At 43.9% G+C, this 24,829-nt stretch overlaps 2 protein-coding genes across 6 annotated transcripts in view; one reads left to right on the top strand and one right to left on the bottom strand.

The window, feature by feature from the left end:
* The first annotated feature begins 13 nt into the window (after positions 1 to 13).
* The window catches only part of RB1CC1 (RB1 inducible coiled-coil 1), an 88,837-nt gene continuing 64,021 nt past the window's right edge, over positions 14 to 24,829 (top strand). For 4 of the 5 annotated variants that reach the window (XM_039254264.1, XM_039254265.1, XM_039254262.1 and 1 more), the window contains exon 1: positions 14 to 377. The gene's annotated coding sequence lies outside the window, so the exon portion shown is untranslated. Of the gene's footprint in view, positions 378 to 18,214; positions 18,317 to 24,829 lie in introns of those variants that run through there. The other variant, XM_039254263.1, reaches the window with a different exon arrangement.
* Positions 55 to 24,787, bottom strand: LOC120246634 (leucine-rich repeat extensin-like protein 5). Its single transcript, XM_039254255.1, has 2 exons — positions 23,670 to 24,787; positions 55 to 886 (listed from the first exon to the last, which is right to left on the bottom strand). Exons 1-2 carry the CDS (start codon positions 24,785 to 24,787, stop codon positions 55 to 57), a joined length of 1,950 nt encoding a protein of 649 aa, XP_039110186.1.

Here is a 24,829-nt window from a genome sequence, read left to right as displayed (position 1 = left end):
GAGGAAGGGACGGAGTCGACAATAACAAACCCAACCGCGGCGGTGTCCGCGGCCCTACAGAGCCCTCGGCGCTGCCTTGGGGTCTCCGTCTCGCCCCGGCCCCTCGGCTCTGACCGCCCGCGGCCCCCTGCCTCCCGTCCCCGGCCCCTGACCCAGAGCCGAGGGGCCTGACAGCGTCCCCGCTCCGCCCCGACCCCTCCCTCCCGCCCGGAGCTCGGGGCCGCGACCGGCATCTGGGACGCCGGCGGTTGTGTCGGTTGGCGGTGCCTGATGGGCGGTTGGTAGCCGCCGCCGCGGACGAGGCGGCGGCGGAAGATGGTGCCAGGGGCTGCCGGCTCTGCTGCTGCCGCCGCCGGTGGAGGAGGAGGTGCTGCCAGGTAAGTGCCGTCGCCGCCCGTGTCCCCTGCCCCCATCTGGCACCGCGGACGCGCGGCCAGCCCGGACACGGCGGGCCGGGGACGCCGGGGTCCCGTCCGGGTGGGGTCCCGTCCGGGTGGAGCACCGCCCGCGCGCAGGTGTGTGCGCCCGCCGGCCCGGCGCATCCGGCCGCGGCAGGTGTTGCCCTGCGGCCGCCTCCCTGGCGCGACGGCCCCTGCGGAGACACGCGGTCTGAGTCGCAGCCCCGCCGGGCTGCGGGAGGTGTGGGGCCTGCGTGCGGCGTCCTCGGCCGGGGCCGCCGGGATCCCTCCCGGAACGTGTCCCCGGCCCGCCCTGGGCCGAGCTGCGGGAGTGGCGGAGGGCGAGGGACGCCGAGCCCACCCGCAAGCATCCGCTCTGTGGTCCATGCCGGGCTGAGCCCCCAGTGCCGCCTCTGGCTTGACAAACCGGAGAGAGGGTATTGGGCCGGGGCCGCACGCGGCACCCCGCGGGAGGAACGCAGAGACAGCTTTGTCCCGACCCCGGAGTGCGCGATCGGGATAAAGTTACTCTCGGGAATGACTCAGCCTCCGCCCGCCCCACGGATAGATTTGGGATGGGGTGTGTTTGCGGATTTCACAACTTCCTTAGTAGAAGCTGGAGAACCAGAGGAGAAATGGCAGCTTCTGGGGGGAATGAATAGTTTCTTCCACCGCCTGGTGGATGTACTATGTTTATTGTTTATGGTTTCATAATCTCGTCTTTTCCGTCTTGACTCTTTAAAGTGTGGCCAGACCACGGAGCGGTGTGCGCCTGGATGTCAGGGGAGGGAGACCGACGTGCTCGCCGTTGATAGTCTTGTTACTACAGGTCATTAAGCCAGATAACGATGTTTGCCTCAAGTTTACTGTACGTGGAACGATGATTTGGGCCCTGGGAAAATGTGCCTATGATTTTCTGGTGTAGTCCCTAGGTTTTTGTGTGCTGATGCTGCTTGTTGATATATCCGGTGGGTTAGAAGGAGGTAAGCAACTTAGGAGACGAGTTTTAACTTAGGTCGACAAATCTGTTTAATCCAGAGCCACAGAATTATATTTCGATATTTGATGCGAAGGGCTTCTTCTCCACTCGGAGGTGATGTTACTATGGGAAGCAAAAGTACCGTGAGGATTTGATTTGGGGGGTTATTTGCTTTGGAAGCAGACAATTGTGAGGGCTGGGAGGATGTTTTTGGTTTGTGTATTTAATTAACGTTGTTGCAGAATGTGGCCTAAATGAACACAATTTCTCAGTAAATATTCCCGTCATGCTTTTTAAAAAATTTCAGTGTTTATCTTATGTTTAATATCTAAATAGAGTTTTGTAAAAGAGATGCTTAATGTTGGTGTTTATGTTGACAGCTATCTGTTGATGGACATTAGATGTGGACTCAGACCCCTTTCGGAAAATCATTGTATTTCGTCTATTTTGAATCCTTCACGATAGTCAGATTTACAGTTAATAATTCGCCCAGTTCTGATGGTGTTGTTGGATGACAGGGAAGCCGTACTCTGGTCTCAACATTTTCCTGGCCCTTGCTAACAAATACAAGTCCACAGTGCACGGCAGATTGACCTTAGCAAATCAGATTCTTAAGGTCCAAAAGGGCAGAGGACACAAAACCTTTGTTTTTGAAAAGCCATACTTCTGAACCTAAATTTTTATTGTGTAAGATTGAGAGGAGCTTTTATTCGGCTTCTAATTTTGAGACTGTCTTTTAACTTTTCACGCATTCAGCCAAATGTTTGAGCACCTGCTGTATGCTGTTCTTTGCAGATGTGGACAACTTATAAATGTTTTTTTTTTAAAAGGAATATCTAGTAAAATGTTCTGCTTTTGATAACACTATTCTCTAACCCCGATTAAACTTTTCCTTTTGTAGTGTAGGTGGCTCAGGAAACTGAAGTAAAAATCTAGCAGTGCCTTCTACATGCATTCACTCATGCAGTTATTTACTTACCACAGGAGACCATTGAGCCAGTCATTACAAGGAATAGAGGAATGTGTGATGAATTGTTCTTGCCTTATAATAGAATATTGGACTCATCTATAAAACTGATTGCAATATTGGAGCATTATTGGAAATTTGAAAGAAAATTATTGAAAGGGGATTCAGATTTTTATGGAGTGTTAGGAGGATATTTTTAGAAGCTTGATCTGACATGGCTAAGTCACTTCACTTTTCTTTATAAAGATGTCCTGGCCACCCCAACAAATTTGGCCTGGGGTTTATCATGTGCCTACTATGTGCCAGGCACAATGGTGTAAAAATACTGGGGATTTGGCAGTGAACAAACCAAGCCAAATCCTTGTATTCATCTAAGAAAAATGTGAAGAGATACATGCTGGGAAGGAAAAAGAAAAAAAAGGAGGAGAGGAGTATCAGGATTGGAGGGGTTGAGACTTTCAATAAAGTGGCCAAGGAAGGCCTCACTGATTGGTAACCCAGGAGAAGTGGGGAAGCTAGCTGTGTGACTATCTGGGTCAAGAACATTCTTGGCAGAAGGAACAGTAAATGCAGAGGCTCTGAGATACTTGGCATATACAAGAAAAAGTGGAAAGGTTACTGAGGTGGACTGATGAGGGCGAGGGTAGTTCTAGGAGAATGATGGTAGCGAGGGCTCTACAGGTACTCAGGTTCTTTGGGTAATGGTAAGGAAACTGTGAAGTGCAGTACCATAGCATGTGCAAAGGCACAGGGGTTTGTTCCAGTAAACTCAGCAAGGCTAGAAGGCAGCTGTACCTGCTTTCACGGATGTTTTCAGGAAATGTTAAACCCCTGCAACACATTTTTAGCTCCTGTAATGTGAACAGTGAATAATAAGAACTTTGTATGTAAGCTTTGTGTATAAGATCATAGGAAAAGGTGAATGGTAGGCAATTTTAAAGAAGATAAATTGCTAACACAGTCTGCTGTAAGATGCTGGAATGACGTAATGCTAGAGAAACAGACTGTAGAGTGCTACATTGAAGATGTACTTACTGTTGTTGATAAAATATGTAAGTTTTAATTATCAGGTTTCGGGTTTGCTTATTATTGTGCTCTAATAAACGTAATTCGTCTGTAAGTGGACCTCTGTTGCCTGGCCCCTGAGATAATTGCATTGTTTTTCATCTCTCAGTAAAGATGAGGTCCTTTTAAATGACTTTTTCCCAAGTCTAGCACTTGAGTACTTTCAAGCACCCTTTCTCTCATTGGTTGGTTTCTTCTTTTGCAGCGTTTAGTGAGAACCCTGAGGATTATGGAGGGCAGGCACCGCACGCTCCCAGTCACCCCCCATGACCTTGCCCTCTTTTGAATTCTCATATTTTATTAGCTTGTAATTATGTTAAAGGCTGAAAATAATTATGATCATTTCCAATTGTTGTTGTTACTGGTTTGGCACCAAACACATCATTTTTTCCTTCATGCTGTACACATAATAATTGATCAGTAACTATCCAGAGTACCTGTTGAATATCTGTTGAAATGTTAGTGAAGTTAGTACCATATTGTTAATATATCTGTTGTTGTTCCAGGTGTTACTCTGCAAATTCCAGATGTGTACATCCTTTTTTTTTTGAGACTGCTGCATGCTTCCATACAGTCTTGGCTTAATAGAACGAAGCTGATTTGGTATTTGCTGTGTATAATTTTGATTTCATTTTTAAACTAAGTGTTATAAGATGAAGCAGAGAACTATCACATTTTTGCTGCAGACATAATTATGTGGATATTAAGAATCTAGAAAACCTGAATTCCCGTTGAAAGGAGTGTGCTAGCCTGATGCTGCCATCCCTCAAAAGTCACACCGTGCACAGCCCTGGGTGTCACGTAGCAGGGGTGACACTGACGCAGACATGGGATGTGGCCTCCGTCCTTGGGATAATTCGGAGGCAAGACAGCTGTTTTCTCATAAACTTGACTTAAAGTCGTTTTACCAGTTTTTTTTGAGTGTCTGTGAGGCAGAAGCTATCATATGAAATAGTATATATGTGAAAACATGTTTAAATACAGTAGTGCAAAATGAGTTGTGAATGACACTCATTCAGAACGACAAATCTGCTGATACTTTCTTTTGGGATTTTTTTTTAACACTGTTTAGTAATATTTCCAAATTCAAGTTATCAGTAAATCATGCATTTTTACATAATTTTTATGAATGACAGGAGAGCAGAATGTGGAATACATTTCTGTGTACTGAGGGAAAGATTCCCACATCCATTATTGAGCTCCAACGAGTTGTAGAGCTAGTGTGCTTGATGGAGTCAACGTTTGTGCAAAGCCAGGCTGTCTGTGTGTACACATACACGCATGTGTGTACACATACATGCAGGCACAAAACATGAAGGAATGTGGGGCGCCTGGGTGGCTTAGTTGGTTAAGCGTCCGACTTTCGCTTAGGTCATGATCTCGCGTTTCGTGGGTTCGAGCCCCGCGTCTGGCTCTGTGCTGACTGCCAGCTCAGAGCCTGGAGCCTGTTTCAGTCTGTGACACCCTCTCTCTCTGACCCTCCCCTGCTCATGCTGTCTCTCTCTCTCTCCTAGAAATAAATAAAACATTAAAAAAATTTAAAAAAAAAACATGAAGGAATGTGCCAGATTATTAAAAGTAGTCTTGTAGTCTCTGTTCTTTTGGAGCTGTCTGAATATGAAGTTGCTTGTCAGGTTGTAGATGAGACATTCATTTACGAGGCCTTGAACTTTTATGGAAAAGGTTCTCTTTGGGCGAGTGTGAGGGAAATGGCTGACCTACCCTTCTTTTTCTTTTTTTCTTATCCTCTTGGCAGAGAAAGGGTAGGATCAGATGGAAATAATCTGATTTGGAGGGCTTGAAGACCAGCTCTCAGTCCCTGGGTAACCTAGTCATTGCACTTGTGGTGAACATTACTTTCATTGATGCAGCACCTAGGGGTCCCTCATTGAGGTCAAATTGCAACTTGCAGAATTACAAATCAGACAAAATTATTTTCAGTTCTTGTTCTTTCTCTCTGAGACTTTTGGTCCGCTGTATCTAGTTCATCCAAATTTTGTGAATTCTGCAAGACCTGGAAGCAGCTCGTGCAGTTCCAGTGCCCGGCACAGTCTCTGGCTTATGTTGAGTGTTCAACAAAAGTTGTGTGAATAATGACTGAATGTGTTCAGTTTGGCAGGTCAGACATTGAGCGTTCCCCCCCACCTTTGTTTCCCACATAAGGAAGCTATTTCTAAATTTTGAATAGTTGACAATAAACTGTAATGACTGACCTAATCATTATCTGTAATCTCTCAAGAGGAAATTGTAAATTAATCTCCAGGTGATAAATTGGATAGACCGTGCTTTTCATAGGTATAGGAGATGCTTTTTTTCTTTTTTATGGACTTGAAAGTCCAGTTGTAACTCATGTATCTGGGAATGAATTGAATGGAAGCATTTTTTAGAAAGAAAAAAAAAGAAAAATATATATCTCTCCTTGAAGCCCCCTCATTTATAGCTGACTATATCCCAGAAGGATCCAGGAAAAACACATACCCTTTTGTGATAATGAGATTTTTTTTTTAAATATTTTTATTTATTTCTAGGAGAGAGAGAGAGAGACAGCGTGAGCAGGGGAGGGTCAGAGAGAGAGGGAGTCACAGACTGAAACAGGCTCCAGGCTCTGAGCTGGCAGTCAGCACAGAGCCCGACGCGGGGCTCAAACCCACGAACCGCGAGATCATGACCTAAGCGAAAGTCAGTCGCTTAACCGACTAAGCCACCCAGGCGCCCCGATAATGAGATTTTTTTTCCCCTCCAGTGTAGTTCCTACTACCTTATGTAGCTCTGTAAATTCAGAGGGAAAGAGTTCATGTGAACCACCTGTGATTAGTGAAAACTTCCCAGAAGTATTAATAGAACCATGTTTTTGGCCCATACTTGGATAAGTAAAATTCAGATTAGCAGAAATTGGGGGAGTTTTATCTGGCAGGGCTATATAAAGGGAGAGAATAGAAGTTTCGTTTCGAGGAGTAGATAGAGGTATTTCTAGAAAGGTAACCTAGGGCTTAATTACGAAGTCTATGAATGTTGGAGTTATGATAGTTCTTGCACTGTAAAAGAAACCAGCTACAGAGCCTGGTATGCCTTTGATTTATGCCCTCCATAGGCAACTGTGGGAGCCTCTGGGGAGGGTCCGTGAGGAGGGAAGCAGCCCGATGACTGTGGGTTAGGTGGTGGGAGCACTCAGGGAGACTTGGAGCAAGACCGAGACTTAACAGGCAGTGAGAAGAGTTTCTAGGCTCTAAATAAGGGTTATGTCCTTGGAAAATGAAGGGTTGGATTCTAAAGGAAAACGGATGGGATGTAGATAGAAATAACTGAAGTTCTGAGCAACAGGAGAATGATAGTGTTCTTGACAAAAGAATTTGGGGAATAAATAGTTTGAAAGGAAAAGCACTGACTTGAAACGTGGGTATGTCAGGTTCACGGCTCACAGCATGATTGCTAACAGAAGATCCTTAGCCTCTAGCCTCAGCTGAGTGTTCACCCCGTGCCCGAGGCAGAGATCTGCGTTAACTGCTAACTGATGAGGTTTGTATTGCCCTGGAGTTTGCATAACTCTTCCGTTTATGTGTAGGTTCTCTTACATTTTCACAACCACCTAGTGAGATAGGGAGTTTTTTGGTAAAGAAAATAATTTAAGTTTAAGGGTGCTGGCTGGCCCAGTTGGTGGAGCATGTGACTCTTGATCTTGGTGTTATGAGTTTGAGCCCCAGTTTACTTAAAAAACTCGCAAAAAAATACTTTGATGAAGTTAGTCAGTCACCCGCAGTCAATTGTGGAGATAGAACTTAAAATTAGGCCTCTGAGGGGCGCCTCGGTGGCGCAGACAGTTAAGTGGGGACAGCACATGGGGGTCATCTGCTTGTTTTCAGTTGGACCAGTTCTTCTAGGACAGCATTATCAAGTGCTTTACTTCTTTGTGATGCATAAAGTGTTGTCTTCTTTTCTTTTTCAAAACGGAAGTATTTTTACCCCTGATTAGAAATGTGATTTTTAAGGAGACCAGAGAATGGGAAAGGCCCGCATCCAGAAATAGCCATTGTAAAAAGATTGGTGTTAAATTGTTCCAGAGGTTTTTTTTTTACGTTTTTATTTTGATTTCAGTTCACATGCAGTGTGACTACTTTCAGTGTACGCTGTAGTGATTCCACACGTCATATGTCATCCAGTGCTCGTTACCGCAAGTGCACTCCTTAACCCCCACTGAGCCCACCCACCTCTGGACCCCCTCCCCTCTGGGAACCATCAGGTTATTCTCTATAGTCTGTTTCTTGGTTTGCCTCTCTTTCCCCTTTGCTCATTTGTTTTGTTTCTTAAATTCCACGAGTGAAATCATATGGTATTTGTCTTTCTCTGACATTTTTTTCTCAGCATTATACTCTAGCACCATCCATATCATTACAAATATCAGGATTTCATTCTTTTTCATGGCTGAGTAATGTTCGTGTGTATGTGTGTGTGTGTGTGTGTGTGTGTACGTACCACATCGTCTTTACCCATTCATCCATCTTTGGACACTTAGGCTGTTTCCATAGTTTGCCTGTTGTAAATAATGCTGCTGTGAACATAGGGATGCATGTATCCCTTGTGCTTTTGTATTTTTTGGATAAATACCCAGTAGTGCGATTGCTGAATCATAGGATGGTTCTCTTTTTAACTTTCTGAGGAACCGCTGTGCTGTTTTCCATTGTGGCTACACCAGTTTGCATTCCTACCAACAGTGCAGGAGTGTTCTTTTTCCTCCACGTCTTTGTCAACATTTGTTGTTCTTGAGTTTAGCCACTCTGACAGGTGGGAGGTATTATCTCATTGTAGTCTTGATTTGCGTTTCCCTGATGGTGAGTGATGATGAGCATCTTGTTATGTGTCTGTTGGCCATCTATGCGTCTTTGGAGAAATGTCTGTTCATGTCTTCTGCCCACTTTTTTTTTTTTTTTAAATGTTTTATTTATTTCTAGGAGAGAGAGAGAGACAGCATGAGCAGGGGAGGGTCAGAGAGAGAGGGAGTCACAGACTGAAACAGGCTCCAGGCTCTGAGCTGGCAGTCAGCACAGAGCCCGACGTGGGGCTCGAACCCACGAACCGCGAGATCATGACCTAAGCGGAAGTCGGACGCTTAACCGACTAAGCCACCCAGGCGCCCCTCTGCCCACTTTTTAATTGAGGTTGAGTGTTATCAGTTTTTTATATATTTTAGATATTAACTCTTTATCAGATATGTCATTTGCAAATATCTTCCATTCCATAGGTTGCCTTTTAGTTCAGTTGATCGTTATCTTCACTGTGCAGAAGCTTTTTATTTTGATGTAGTCCCAGTGGTTTATTTTTGCTTTTGTTTCCTTTGCTTCAAGAGACATATCTAGGGGCGCCTGGGTGGCTTAGTCGGTTAAGCGTCCGACTTTCGCTTAGGTCATGATCTCGCGGTTCGTGGGTTCGGGCCCTGCGTCGGGCTCTGTGCTGACTGCCAGCTCAGAGCCTGGAGCCGGTTTCAGTCTGTGACTCCCTCTCTCTCTGACCCTCCCCTGTTCATGCTGTCTCTCTCTCTCCTAGAAATAAATAAAACATTAAAAAAAAAAAAAAAGAGACATATCTAGAAAAAAGTTGCTACAGGCCATACTTTTTTAATACTTGTGTATACATGTACTCCCTCAGCATTAGTTAATAAAATAAAAATAAAATCTGCAAACCGAATCACACGATATGTGCTATAACTGTAACTTGCCTTTCTTACTCAATAATACATATCATTAATCAATATGTACAGAGCTAACATTTTTAAATATTTTTAAATATGGTACATTTTAAAGGTACATTTTAAATATGTACCTTTGTACACTTGTCTTTTTGCTTTCAGTGTATTTCCAGTGGTAGAATTACTGGTTTGTACATCTTAATACATAAATTATATTTTGAATTGCCAGATTAAGTCTTATAAATTGTACCCATTTTTACTCCTGTCAAAACTGCCAGTGTGCTCGTTATAAGGTAACAAGAGTCAACACTGTTTTAGTCATTAGAAGTAACCTGAAGGGTGAGAACTGATGGCATCTCAGAGAGACTCTTTTTCTGCATGTGTGGATAGCCATTTGTCATAGTACTATGGCTTAAACAATGTATCTTTTCCTCCAATTTGAAATTATATTGTTTATCTGTGTGCGTGGGCGTGTGTGTGTGTGTGTGTGTGTGTGTGTGTGTGTGTGTGTATAGGAAGATGCATTTGAATCTCTTCTGCTCCATATGTTATCTATTAATGGGCCAGACTCCTGGTTTTAATTACTGTTAGAGTATGCTTGATGTGTTTTGATAAATGCTCTCACCTTCAGGGTGCCTGTCTCTGTCTCTCTGTCTCCCCATATATGTGTGTGTATGTGTTTAAGTATGTATAATAGGCACTTAATACTTCTTGATGGACAGAAACTAAAGACATTGTTTAGGGAAAGGACCACATAATAATTTTAAGAAAATCTTGTGTCATTTACTGAGTTACTAAACTGTTGCTTTTAAATTAAAATTGGTTTGGGCTAGCTTTGGTCATACAAAGTAGGACTTCATTTTATAAAAAGGTTTATACAGAAAATGAGCATTGTGTCAAATTTTAGAAAATCTTGACTATTGGGTGAAAGTACTGTTATGTACTAGGCTTAAGTTTTATGTCATATAAAGTTAATTTCTTTTCTTTTTTAAGTTTATTCTGAGAGAGAGAGAGCACGCACGAGTAGACACTGGGAAGGGGAAAACAGAGAGGGAGAGAGAGTCCCAAGCAGGCTTCTCACTCAGTGCAAAGTCTGATGTGGGGCTTGAACCCACATCGTGAGAAAATAAACCTGAACTGAAGAATAGGATGGTGCTTAACCAACTGAGCCACTCGGCGCCCCTAAAGTTAAATTCTAATGGTTTCAGCAACACTTTATCATTGTTTGTAAGAGTTTAGTTCTGGATCATTTAGATGTAATCCACGTAGAGAGTTGGTAGATTTTATATACAGTAAGGAAAAATGAGCTTAATGAGCAATCCCAACTTTGCAAGTTGATAAAAGGGCTAGTTTTTTTTTTTTTTCCTTAATGTGTGTTTATTTATTTGTTTGGAGAATGAGCAAGGGAGGGACAGGGGGAGGGGGAGAATCCCCACACAGGCTCTTCTCTCTTCTCTGTCAGCACAGAGATCATGACCTGAGCTGAAATTGAGTCAGTTATGACAGAGCCGCCCAGGCGCCCCAGGGTTAGCCCATCTTAAGGATCGATTTCTTCAAGGAAATCCTCTTACATTTTAATTTTAGTAGATGTGTTGGTCAATTTCACATATCCTTTTTTGGGTTTTTTTTGGAATGATGGCTCCTTTATGTGAACTCTCACCCATCTCTCCCTTCTCTGTAACTCTTGCATGCCTCTCCGTAGTGTTATGTATTGCATTTCACTTTCATGCTCATTTATGTAACTGAGCTCCTTGAAAGGAGAGCCTGTACTTAATTCTTTTCATCTTTAGAGACTGGAGCACTAAATAAGTTAGAAATGAGTTTAATATACATTTGGCCATCTGGCATTTTATAAAAACCTGGAGGAATTAGTATACTCTTTGTAGGTTTTAGGTGAGGAAACAGATTTGGTGAAATTAGGTTCTTAAGGTCACAGCAGTAAAAATGTGAATCTAGTCTAAAACCCAGGTCTTTTTAACTTCCGTTACAGTATTTTTTCAGGATGAATTCTGTTTATTTTCAAGATGGCCACAGATGTGCTTGTTTGCTAATGCCCCTTCCTGCTTATTAACGTTTTAACAGTTACATACCAAAGAATGAATCTTATTTTGATAGCCAGAAAATAAAAATATGTTAATTACACACCCCGTATAAATAAAATATTCCTGTGGATTCTCTGTGAGCTCTTTTGTATTTTCTGATTTCACAGTTTTGGTTCTTGATCTAGTCCTTCTCATGGCTGTGACCTCATTTACTGACCTGTGTCTAGGCAGCAGGTTAGGTAGTGAGTGTGGCATCTCAAAGAGAGGTTTAAGGCATGGCCAAGAATTCTCTAGCCATTGACAGTATAGTTTTGGGAATGTGAGATATTTGGCATGTAGGGAAAAATGTAGAGCGAGACATTTATTTATGTTCTTTCTGGATACCAACACTATTATTTGATTTGTTAAAATTTCAAGTGTGGGTTTTAAGTGCCTGAAGAAGATTGTTGGCAGCCAGTAGATTGGTGAAGAATTTATGACACAGGATCTTTGTGACTTCATGGTTACAAAATGGATGCAATGGAATGACATGAGTAAAGGCATGAGAGACCAAGGCTGATTCATCTCTCATCAGGAGATAGGTTTAAATGGTGTGGAGCCTCATGTAATGAGGCACAGAAAGGCAGTGTTGGAGTAAACAGTCCTAGGAATCTAGACCATTAAGTAGATGTTATGAAGCAAAATGACATTAAGCTATGACCTAAGGTCATTTAGTTGGTTGTGTCCTTCAGGGTGGATTTGAGGTGAAATCTACAGGTAGAAGGAGCTCAGTTAGGTTGTCGTCAGAGCTCAGGGACACAGTAGGAAGCGCTGAATTAGCTTAATGAGAATTTAGTGCAGGAGAGAGGTACACTAACCTGGGAGTACTTACTCACATATTTGACATGTTAACGTTAACTATCGTGTGAACCCAGAGAGGTCAGCAGGAGAAACATTTCAGAGAGGAAGTTACGTGTAAGGTAGGGTTGATTATTATGTTGTGTTTGTTTTTTCATTAAAGAGTCTTGGGATACCTTGGCTCTAAGGAAAATACCAAAAGCTAGTTGGTTGAGATCTTTCTCAGTTAAGTATTTGAACTCTGTTCTGTTGTGTACTTACTGCTAGTAGCATCCTAAGGGTACTTGTATTTATTAGAGCCTATTCACTCAGTAGATGCTCTTGAGTACTTTCTGTTATGCTTCAAGAGTTACTTCCTGTTCCTAGGTTACATTTTGGAGTATGTAATGTGCATTTTGGCATTGTGCTAAATATTAACCTCTTTGCATAGATAATATTACTTGTTTTTCACAAAGCTTTACAAGACAGGTATTGTTAACATTCCCATTTTACACGTCAGCAAACAAATCCAGATGTGTAGTGACAAGGGGTGCCTGGGTGCTCATTCAGACTCTGTGCTGATAGTGCGGAGCCTGCTTGGGATCCCCCCTCCCCCTCCAATGTTTGCATGGACATGTGCGCGCTCTCTTTCTCTCTCTCTTTCAAAATAAACATAAAAAAAAGATTCATTTGGGTCTGTTTCTCTAAATAGATGGTTTGAGCCCTGTGCGTAAACTGTACCTTACAGAATCTTGAACAGGTGGGCACCTTGGGTGTCGTCAAGGTCAGATTTTTTTCTCACTGCAATGTTAGGTCCAGGGAAACTTAACTCACAAGTACATTTTATTTTTCATGTCTGGTGATTTTTGCAGAAAAAAATGAGGCTGAGGGTAGGAAAGCTCTGCATATCCTTTATATTGTATGTTGATTAAGTGTTAGTATAAAATGTAAGCTTGATTTTTGTATTTCTGTATATATGTGTTTACTTGTGAGAAGTTGTGGTTTTCATTGAAATGATTGATCACAAAGTCCATACATGGATACATTATTTGCCAATTCTCATGCTCATGCACTGGCTGCAAATATGATATGCTGAGATTTTATATGCTGGGTCCACACTTATTTAACAAGTTGACAAGTCTCTTTGAGAAATTATGGAAAGGAAAATTTCTCAGCTCAGTTTTACCATGGTGAAAAGCTTCTTTTAGAAAGTGTTTCAGCAACTCACTATCAACATGAGAAAATATGACCGATACATGCAGGGGAAATCTTTGTCTGTCGTGGATGGCGGGAAGTGTGGGACACATCATTTCTCACATGCATGTAGCCCTGCTGTAGGCATCGTCAGAACTTAGGTTTCAGAGCAGACAGGTTCTTCACAGCCTTTTATAGAAGGTAACTTGCCTTAGTGAAAACTCAAAAAAAAAAAAAGCAAAAATGAAACCATACAAACAAAATACAGAAAAAGCAGATTATCGAGCCAAGCTTTTAGCTGTATCATTTTTCTTCTCTTGTTAGGGGTAAGGAACCTGTGAATTGCTCTGTAAATTTTGTTCTTGTATGTTTGTATTTACTTTTTATGGAAAAGAACACAAATAGGCAGTAGAATATAGAGCCACACACAAACATCATTTTGTGTCTGTAGTTATCTCATGGCCAATCTTGTTTCAATTGTATGCCATACAGGTCCTCCTCCCCTTCCCACCACTTCCCCTTCTCTTAGAACTGTAGTCTTATAAATTTTGAAGAACAGATACACCCAGCCACAATAGCCCAGCAATGAAAATATTTTCTCTACTGTTGAGATGAGAAAACTAAATCTTAGGGAGTGTAAGTTACTTTTCTCAGCTCACTCAGCTTGTAAATAGCGGAATAAGAATTTAAACCAGGTTCGTTAGGCTCTTCTATGTAAAAGTCCACTGTTTTTCCCTCACTTTAGGTCACATTATAACCAGGAAGGTGATGTATTCTGGCAGCAGCTAATTATTATTATTTTTTTTTACTAATTCCAGTGCTAGAGGTACTTATTTTTACTGTTTTGTGTATTTTCTCTGTCATCATTTTTCCTTTATTCTTTTTACACATTGTAATCATATTGCATGTACTGTATTCATTCAGCATCATAAACCTTCTTACATACTATTCAGTGTCCTATTTTAACATATGAATAGATGAGTAGCCACGTATCTTTATAAGTGTTCACAAGAAATGAAGTATTTTGTATATACTTCAACTGTACTTCAGATTATTCCTGTAAGATGATTTTTATGGTACAGTTACTAGGGAAAGAAAAATATGTGCTTATAAAACTTACTTAACCTATTCCATGAACACCAATTGCTTTTCCAGCAAGATCATAATTATAGTAGATCCCCACCTATAATGTGGATGTTGAAAATGACTATCAAAATGCTTGTGGTAATTTTAGTACTATCTTCTAAAAATTTGCAAACATATACAAAAGTAGAGGATATATTTTAAGTCTTTTTGGTGTTAGTTTGAGGTGTACAATACAGTGATTCAACACGTCGGAGCATCCCCTGGAGCTCAGCATCACTGGTGCACTCTTTAATCCCCATCACCTTTTACCCATCCCTCCACCTCCTCCCATCTGGTAACCATCCGTTTGTTCTAGTAGAGAGAATATTATAGTGAATCTAAACTATACATCTCATTGCTTTAATAGCTACTGGTATTTTGCTGATCTTACCTGTCCTTCTGCCCAACTGACTTTTCCCTCTCCCTCCTGCTTCCTGACTTTGTTTTTGCTAGACTGTTTTTAAACATCTCAAATACTATTTTACAGAATTTTCAGAATTCATTACTTCATAACTAAAATGCCATTATCATCCCCCCAAAGGAATGGTAATTCTTCAATGTAATCTAATACCTAATCCATCTTTAGATTTCTACACCTCAAAATGTTTTCGTTTTTTTTTTTTAGTAGTTTGATTCAGGATCCAAGCAGATTCACACATTACATTTGATTATTATGTCTTTCACATCTCTTTTAATAAGTAGAATTCTTTCTCTCTTTTTGAGGCCATTTGTTAACCTGGGTCATTGTTCTATAGAATGTTTATTTCTGAATTTAGCAGATTGTTTTATTAATAGTATTTTTTTCTCTATACCCCATGTTACCTATAAACTGGTAATGCTAGGTAGATTGTAGAGGTTTTACTAAATATGGGTTTGTGTTTTTGGGGAGAGGTGGGCGAGAATATTTCTAGATAAGCCGTATACTTCCAGCTGAAACGCAAAGAGACACAAGTCTGTAGCAGTGTGACAAGTGACCAGTGTGTTCAGGTTTGTCAGCTCAGCTCGTCTGTCAGATGTCTTCTAGTTATTTGAATGTCTGTTGATGTCTAGATCCATTATTTCATGGCCAGATTGTTATTTTCCATATTCTGTCTGTGGTAATAGCTTTTCTATAAAAAGGAATTTCTTCATCATTGGTTATTCTGAAGTATAATTTATGTAGGAAAGAGGATAAATGCTTAAGTCTTTGCTTTAGTTTCATAATGGGTTGCTACTGTAACTCATTGAGAGTTTGTGACTCCCTTTTTTGTATCATTAGGAACATGAATATTTACGGGTTTTATACTAAGTATTTAGGTATTTTGATGCTCATACTGCCCCATCTTCGTCACGGAAGCCCCTTCCCGTTGATTTCTTTGCCCCTTTGACAGGTCTTACCAGTATTTGATAGCTTCTTTGCGACACGGAACGTTAATGTTCCAGGCTTATGTGGTGAGTCACACCTTTGGAATCCGTCGCTCCTCCGAAGGTTCCTTTCAGAAGCCACAACTTGGGTGGACTGGTTTTAGTCAGCTCTAGAGGTAGATGGGACCGTCTCTACGAGCCTGCTCCCACTTTGGATGCCAGCCACCTGCTCGGTGCCCAGAACCACCCTCACTTCAGTCAGCTGACGACAGATTCAGGGTCCCTACAACCACCTTCTGGTTCAGGAATTCACTAGAATGGATCACAGACCTTGGGGGAAGTGCTATACTAATTACGGTTTTATTCCAGTGAAAGGATACAAATTACAGTGGAAAGGATGCAGGGGAAGCTGTGCATGGAGCAGAGTCGGGCTGCAGTGCTCCTGGCGGCCCTCTCCCGTAGACCCGTGGGCGCCATCCTTCCCCTTAGCCAGAGTGCGAGGCTGCCGAGGGCAACGCTGACTCCGTGAACTTACCAGAGTCTTTAGGGTCCGGACTCTTTACTGGGGCCCTGGCATCTTTACAAGGTAGCTCTTTAGGCTCTAGCGCTTCCTGGAGGGCCAACTAATGTCCATTTTCTCTGGAGATGGGAGCTCATACTGTGTATCCTAACGCCCATCATAAATGACACTCTTAGACTGTCCTCCAGCCCCCAGACAGACAGAGACACTCCTGTCAAGCAGGATATTCCAGAGACCCAAAGTTCCCCTCCTCAGAGCCAAGGTGAAAGGCCAGGCCTCTCTTTGGGTAACGTTCATTGTTAGTACACAAGGTGGTGGGGGTGCTTAATGCTCGACGCTTGTCACTGCCTCTGCTTCAGGCCTGAGGGATCTGTTTTATGCAAAGAGAAATTTCTTGTTCAGACATTTCTAAAGTACTTTTTTACTTTATGTGTTGTATGTCTTTTTTCTTAGATTAAAAACCGAGGCATCTTAGGAACTCCTGCTCGTTTGGTAGGTGAAGATCTCTTACGGATTTGTATTTCTTTGATTACTGAAGAGGTTTCCTGTATTTTCCTCATTGGTTAACTTTTAATAACTTTCTCTTGTGCTAATTATTGTGGATTTTTGTGATTTTTCTTACTAATTCATAAGAACTCCTTTAAGAAAAACAACAAGGCTGTTAACCATGAATCAATTGTAACACTGTCCTACTAGCCAGTTTTGAGGAGAAAGGCAGAACACGTCTTTTGAGACTCAGATGGTGAAGCAGGCAGTGGAAAGAGTCATCGTTTTTGGATCTCACCCTTTCCCCTTGCCCACAGTCAGAAAATGAGTGTGTGACCTGCCCAGAGTCCTGTGAGCCAGTCAGTAGAAAGAGAGCTTGCAGAGGGGCCTGTCTCAGGGCGTCCTGCCTGCTCGGGCCACTGTCCTTCCCATGCACTGATGCAAGTGCCCACGGCGTGAGTCCCCAGAGGCTGCACTTCTTGACTGTTAGATGCTGGCTGATAACCCAGTATGTGTGAGCTCCCGCTGAGTTGGCTGCAGTTGCTCAAGCCTTAGAGCAGAGTCTGGTGAACTTTTCTATCAGAGACCATATAAGTACACAGGCCTTGTTGGTTTGTATGTAGGTGCTCACATGATGAGAGGAAGCTCTCCTGCCTTGCCCTCTCTGACGTGTCCAGAATGTCCCACCATCCAGGGTGGGGCCATGCTTTGTGCTCAGTTGCCACGAGTTGAAGATTTTTTGTGGGGGATGCACAGGGACCACCTGAGGGATACGGGCCTGGCAGGCTGGGGATGGAAGGCGATGCAGTAAGCTTTACTTTCTGTCCAGACACTCCAGATCCTGAGTTGCCCCTTTTGCTAGAAGTGTGGCTGGAGGCCAGGGGACCTGGGCCTCCCGTTCCAGGCCTGCCTTTACTCCTTGTTGCCAGCAGAGGCTGCAGAGTGCCAGGCATAGCGGTGCCCCCATGTGTGCCCTGGGTGTGTGCGTGCACTGGGAGTGGAGCGTGCCCAGTGTGAGCGCTGGGTGGTGGGCATGCACTGGGAGTGGAGTGTGCCCTGTGTGTGCCCTGGATGGTGAGCATGCACCAGGAGTAGAGCGTGCCCATTGTGAGCCCTGGGTGGTGAGCGTGCACCGGGAGTGGAGTGTGCCCCGTGTGTGCCCTGGGTGTGCGCATGCACCGGGAGTGGAGCATGCCCCGTGTGAGCCCTGGGTGGTGAGCGTGCACCGGGAGTGGAGCGTGCCTCGTGTGCCCTGGGTGTGCGCATGCACCGGGAGTGGAGCGTGCCCCGTGTGAGCCCTCGGTGTTGAACGTGCACTGGGAGTGGAGCGTGCCCCGTGTGAGCCCTGGGTGGTGAGCGTGCACTGGGAGTGGAGCGTGCCCCAGTGTGTGCCCTGGGTAGTGAGTGTGCACTGGGAGTGGAGCGTGCCCTAGTGTGTGTCCTGGGTGGCAAGCATGGTGCTGGGAGTGCAGTGTGGGTCTTTGCACCTCCACTGTCTCTTGGAAAGGTGCCTGCACAGCCTGTGGGGGCTGCAGAGCAGAATTTCACTCAGCCACATTCTTCCTGGTCACCTTAGGTTCTTCTGGGTACATTTCTTCATCTTTGAAGGTTTCAGACGACCCCAGTGTGCAGAGATGACCCACAGTGTGGAGGAATTTCGTCTTTGCTACGTGCAAGGAACCATGTTCTCTGTTCCCAAGGTAGCCTTGTTCTCCCATCACCTGGGTATACCCCACTTCTCGGGTGGTGACTTGCTTTTCATTTGAAAACCTTAACCACGTCCAGTTTTGAGGTGTTTTGCCATCCCACCCCCCCTTGCCTATTTTAGAATTTTTTGTATCATATTTAGGGAAATGAAGACTTTTTAAATCTTTGTTTTTGAGAGAGAGAGAGAGAGCGAGCTGGCACACGATCAGGGGAGGGGCAGAGAGATAGGGAGACACAGAATCCGAAGCTGTTCCAGGCTCTGAGCTGTCAGCACAGAGCCCAATGGAGACCTCTAGCCCAGGAACCATGCAATGATGACCTGAGTGGAAGTCAGACGCATAAACTCCTGAGCCATCCAGGCGCCCCAGGGAAAACAAAGACTTAAAACTGGTTGTAGAAAGTGATAGGATTGTTGGGGGTGGGGAGGAATATTGGTATTCATAAAGGGACAGTAAAATAGCAAGTCATGGGATGTGCTTACTATATGTTTTAGTAGCACATTCATGTTCTTTCCTTCTTGATCCAGCCATCGATTTGAACTCTGATTGTTTTTGTTACTTGACTTTCGGAGATAATTAAACCTTTTCTTAGAACCATGGTTTTGTCATTGGATTCGTGAGGATAACACTAACCCTTCTCACAGTAGAAATTGTGAGCATATATAACTGGTACAGTCGTCAGTTTTTGTTTCCAATCAATGGTAGTTTTTGTTAAGTCAACGATATCCTTATCTTTAAAGATTACAACATAGAAAAGTGCAAGCATATATTTTGGAATTATTTTTAAATACAAATAATTTCATTTTTGTAGCTGTTCTTTTTGAATGTAGATGGAGTTTGTGTAGATAGAAAATTTTCATGTTGCCCAGTGGGATGTAGGCTTCATGAGAGTAGGCGATTTTACCGTATTGCTTGCTCTTTAAGAAAATGCCTAGGGTATAAATCTCGGGTGAAATTTTTGTTGAATAAATGTTGTGAACTGAGGTGGTTGCAGACTCTTGGACCTCATGTTTACTAAGTGTCTACCTTTAGCAAGTTGAGTAATCTCTGCATCTTTTTCCTCACCTTCCAAAGAAAACAGTAATACTCTGGATATCTTATGTTATGAATAATAAGGGAGGTATTGCATACTACTGAGCATCATGGCTGGCATAAGTGTTATGTATTACACAGGTAAGTGTTAGTGGTGATTATTTTATGTGCCATGTACTTAGGATGTAGGAAATAAATAAGAGGATTTGTGGTCATGGAAGCCAGTAGGCTGGGTTGTTTTGTTTTGCTCTTCCCTTTTAGTTTTTATTTTATGTTCCTGGTTTTGTTTTTTGTTTTTTAATTTTTATTTCAGTTTACCTGACATAGAGTGTTATATTAGTTTCAGGTGTATAATACGGTAATTCAGCAGTTCTGCACACTCAGTGCTCATCATAAGGGTACTCCGTCCTTTACCTGTTTATTTCACCCCTCCCTGTGCCCACCTCCCCTCTGGTAACCATCAATTTCTTCTCATAAAAAGTCTACTTTTGGGTTTCTTTCTTTTTCTTTGTTCAGTTGTTTTGTTTCTTATATTCCATATATGAGTGAGATCATACGGTATTTGTTTTTCTCCGAATGACTTATATCACTTATAAAGATACCTTCTAGATCTGTCTGTGTTGTTGCAAATGGCAGGCTTTCACTCTTTTATTACTGAGTAATGGAGTGTGTGTGTGTGTGTATGTGTGTGTGTGTATACATCTTTATCCATTCATCTGTCACTGGGTACTTGGGGTGCTTTCATAACTTGGCTATTGTAAATAATGCTGCAGTAAACATAAGGGTGCACTTATCTTTTTTAGTGTTTTGTATTCTTTGGTTAAATACCCAGTAGTGGAATTACTAGATCATTTGGTAGTTCTATTTTTAATTTTGTGAGAAGCCTCCATGTTGTTTTCCACAGTGGCTGTGCTAGTTTGCATTCCCACCGACAGTGTAAGAGGATTCCTTTTTCTCCACATACTTGCCAGCACCTGTTGTTTCCTGTGTTGTTGATTTTAGCCATGACAACTATGGTAACAGTTTGACAGGTATGAGGTAGTATCTCATTGTGGTTTTGATTTGTATTTCCCTGATGATGAATGATATTGAGTGTCTTTTCATGTATCTGTTGGCTGTCTTGTTTGTCTGGAGAAATATCTGTTTATGTCTTCTTTTTTTAAAAAAATTGGATTATTTGGAGTTTTTTGGTGTTGAGAAGTTCTTTATGTATTTTGGATATTTGCCACTTATCACATACATCATTCACAAATATCTTGTCCCATTCAGTAGATTGTCTTAGTTTTGTTGATTATTTCTGTTGCCGCACGCTTTTTATTTTGATGTAGTCCCAATAGTTTATTTTTGCTTTATTTCCCTTGCCTCAGGAGACATATCTAGAAGTAAGTTGCTATAGTTGATGTCAGATTGCTGCCTGTGCTCACTTCTAGGATTTTTAAGGTTTCAAGTCTCACGTTGGGGCATTAATCCGTTTGGAGTTTTGTTTATGTGTATGGTATGAGAAAGTGGTCCAGTTTCATTCTTCTGCATGTAACTGCCCAGTCTTCCCAACAGCATTTGTTGAAGAGACTGTCTTTTTTCCATTGCATATTCTTGCCTCCTTTGTCGAAGATTAATTACTCGTATAATTGTGGGTATATTTCTGAGCTCTCTGTTCTGTTGATCTACGTGTGAGTTTTTGTACTAGTACCATACTGTTTGGATTACTACAGCATTGTAGCATATCTTGAAATCTGGGATTGTGGTATCTCCAGTTTTGATTTTTTTTTTTTTTTTTTTTGTTCAGAATTGCTTTGGCTATTTGGGGTGTTTTGTGGTTCCATACAAAATTTGGGATTACCATTAATCTGACATTTATTCAAAGAACACTGGGGTAGTAAGACCCATGGAGCAGTTATGATTCATTTTACTACTTAGATTTTTCTGTTATGCTTTCTAGCATACGTCCTGGGTGGTAGTAGACAATAAATGAGGATTTAGAGTGAAGACTCAGGAGGAGGCCTCTAGTTAAAGTCGCCCGTTCGAGGGCTTTAAATAATAGCTAAGGGAGGAAAACATTGGATGTTGTATCTGGTAGCTCAGGAGGTGCTTCTCAAAATGATGCTGTCATTACCATCACTTAGGAGCTGTTAGAACTGAGCTACATGACAAATAGTAGTATCAAGTATGCCTGTACAGTGGGGCCAAAGTATAGCCTAAGTCTAGAGCCACAGCAATCAAAACTATCCTTGACATTCTTGAAATCATTTTACATTATTTATGAATTATACATATAGACTGATTATCATAGAAGCTCTGTGTAGCTGTTTTTGTAAGCATTGTTAATGATTGTGATTTTTTAGGTTGAGCTGTTTCTTAGGGCAAGCACCAGGTGAAGGGATTGGTGTTTCTTTGAAAGCACACAGTAGCTGCTACATTTATCAGAGTTTCCCTTATTTACAGGAAGGATTATGGAAGAGGGGAATGACCCTGAGGACATCTTTACAGTAATTCCTAAAGCCTCTGAATTGTGGGCAGCATTATACCTAGATCATGAAAATAAAGATTGATGAAGTGTTCCAGATTGAAGGAGATTAAACAGATTTAACAGTTGAATACAATATATTATTCTGAATTGGATCCTAGATTGAGGGAGGAAGACTGTAACGGGTTTTATTGGGGCAATAATTTGAGCATGAAATGTGGATTAGATAAGAATATGGCATCTATGTTAACTTTCATGATGTGATGAGTGCACTTTGGTCATGTGTGAGAAAATTCTTGCTGAAATATGTATGAATAATGAGACATTCTGTCTGCAGATTACTCCTAGATCAGAACAATACATTTTATGTGAACGTATTTATATATTTATATAAATATATGTATTTGTGTGTGTGTGTGCAGAGGAGCATGCATGGAGCAAGCATTAAGTGGCCCAAATGATAAAGCAAATGGAGCCCAGTGTACCTGGTTGGTAACACTGAGTTGAGGGTAAAAGGGAGATTTTTGCACTATTTTTGTAACTTTTCACTAAGTGGGAAGTTCTACCAAAACAAAGGTAAACAATATTTAAAAGGAAACCAAAGTAAAAAAACGTAGAATAATGTAGTGATTATCATAAAGATTTTATGTTTAGGCTCACAAATGTTGTGTCATCTTGTAGTGCTTACCCCACCTTTGCAGGCCATCTTCATCTCCTTCCCATTACCCCCTTTAAATGTAACCTACATAGAGCTCTACTTGGATTTTCAAGTAGGCCCTTCTTGCTACCCACTCCTCTTTCACTGCATTTATTGTAACTTATGTTTGCTTTCTTTTTGTTTGATTTCTTTTTCTCCTTCAAGATTGTGATCCCCATCAGAGGAAAGACTTGTCTGTTTTGTTCACAGAATACATAAACTCAATTAAGTGTTCTGTGTGGGGATGAATGAATGAATGAATGAATGATCTCTTGTACCGATGTTCCTTCCATTTTAGTTACCATACTTTTAGCTATCTAATCCTTTAGAAAACAAGACAGCTCCTTTCAGCCTGTAAGATAGAGTGTAGTCTTGGATTTGGGGGTGGCGGTGAGGTCCCACCGAGACACTGGAGAGTTGGCAGGGCAGAAGGAACCCAAGACGGGTACCAGGGTCGTTAATTGAACTCTGGCTCCCTGCTGAGTGCTGTGCAAATCTGTACTTTTCTCCCTTAATTCTCCTAGTTCCCTGTAACGTGGGGTACTGTACTTACTATCTTTTGCTGAGTATGAGAAATGTTTTCGTTCACATTTTCTGGGCAGAAGTCATCTGGATCCCCTGTATCGAGTGTCTCAGAAGATTGCAGTGAAGGTGACTGCCACGCCCAGGGTCTTGTCTGAGATTGGCCACCGAGGGGTCCTGCTTCCAAGCTCAGTGGCTGTTGTCAACAGTCAATTCCTTGCAGCTTGTCAGAGCGAGGCCCTCAGCTACTTGCCAAGGCTAACTTCAGTTTCTCGCCACAGGAGCCTCTCTGTGGCGGCTCATGACTTCATCATAGCCGGCAAGGGAAGGGTCAGGTGGCACCGGCAAGTTCTAATCTTGAGTAGCCATCATGTGACATTTCATTAACCTTGCCAAATTTCATCGCTTAGACACAGATCATGGACCCTGCCCACGCCCAGTAAAGCTGGGGCTCTCACTGGAGCGAGGGCCGGGGACCGGTAGAGGCGGGGCTCTCACTGGAGCGAGGGCCCGGTAGAGGCGGGGCTCTCACTGGAGGGAGGGCCCGGTAGAGGCGGGGCTCTCATGGAGGGAGGGCCCGGTAGAGGCGGGGCTCTCATGGAGGGAGGGCCCGGTAGAGGCGGGGCTCTCACTGGAGCGAGGGCCCGGTAGAGGCGGGGCTCTCATGGAGGGAGGGCCCGGTAGAGGCGGGGCTCTCATGGAGGGAGGGCCCGGTAGAGGCGGGGCTCTCATGGAGGGAGGGCCCGGTAGAGGCGGGGCTCTCATGGAGGGAGGGCCCGGTAGAGGCGGGGCTCTCATGGAGGGAGGGCCCGGTAGAGGCGGGGCTCTCATGGAGGGAGGGCCCGGTAGAGGCGGGGCTCTCATGGAGGGAGGGCCCGGTAGAGGCGGGGCTCTCATGGAGGGAGGGCCCGGTAGAGGCGGGGCTCTCATGGAGGGAGGGCCCGGTAGAGGCGGGGCTCTCATGGAGGGAGGGCCCGGTAGAGGCGGGGCTCTCATGGAGGGAGGGCCCGGTAGAGGCGGGGCTCTCATGGAGGGAGGGCCCGGTAGAGGCGGGGCTCTCATGGAGGGAGGGCCCGGTAGAGGCGGGGCTCTCATGGAGGGAGGGCCCGGTAGAGGCGGGGCTCTCATGGAGGGAGGGCCCGGTAGAGGCGGGGCTCTCATGGAGGGAGGGCCCGGTAGAGGCGGGGCTCTCATGGAGGGAGGGCCCGGTAGAGGCGGGGCTCTCATGGAGGGAGGGCCCGGTAGAGGCGGGGCTCTCATGGAGGGAGGGCCCGGTAGAGGCGGGGCTCTCATGGAGGGAGGGCCCGGTAGAGGCGGGGCTCTCATGGAGGGAGGGCCCGGTAGAGGCGGGGCTCTCATGGAGGGAGGGCCCGGTAGAGGCGGGGCTCTCATGGAGGGAGGGCCCGGTAGAGGCGGGGCTCTCATGGAGGGAGGGCCCGGTAGAGGCGGGGCTCTCATGGAGGGAGGGCCCGGTAGAGGCGGGGCTCTCATGGAGGGAGGGCCCGGTAGAGGCGGGGCTCTCATGGAGGGAGGGCCCGGTAGAGGCGGGGCTCTCATGGAGGGAGGGCCCGGTAGAGGCGGGGCTCTCATGGAGGGAGGGCCCGGTAGAGGCGGGGCTCTCATGGAGGGAGGGCCCGGTAGAGGCGGGGCTCTCACTGGAGCGAGGGCCCGGTAGAGGCGGGGCTCTCACTCTAGTGTGGACACCTGGAGGTGGAGGGGTATTATAGAGGCTGCCTGCTGCAGGTCCCATTTTTATTTGTTTTACAAAAGAATAAATCCACACCGTTAAAGT

The sequence above is a fragment of the Hyaena hyaena genome, unplaced genomic scaffold, assembly GCF_003009895.1.
Source record: "Hyaena hyaena isolate Hyena2069 unplaced genomic scaffold, ASM300989v1 scaffold_475, whole genome shotgun sequence".
NCBI classification, from domain to species: Eukaryota; Metazoa; Chordata; class Mammalia; order Carnivora; family Hyaenidae; genus Hyaena; species Hyaena hyaena.
This window is presented reverse-complemented; position numbering and strand designations above follow the sequence as displayed.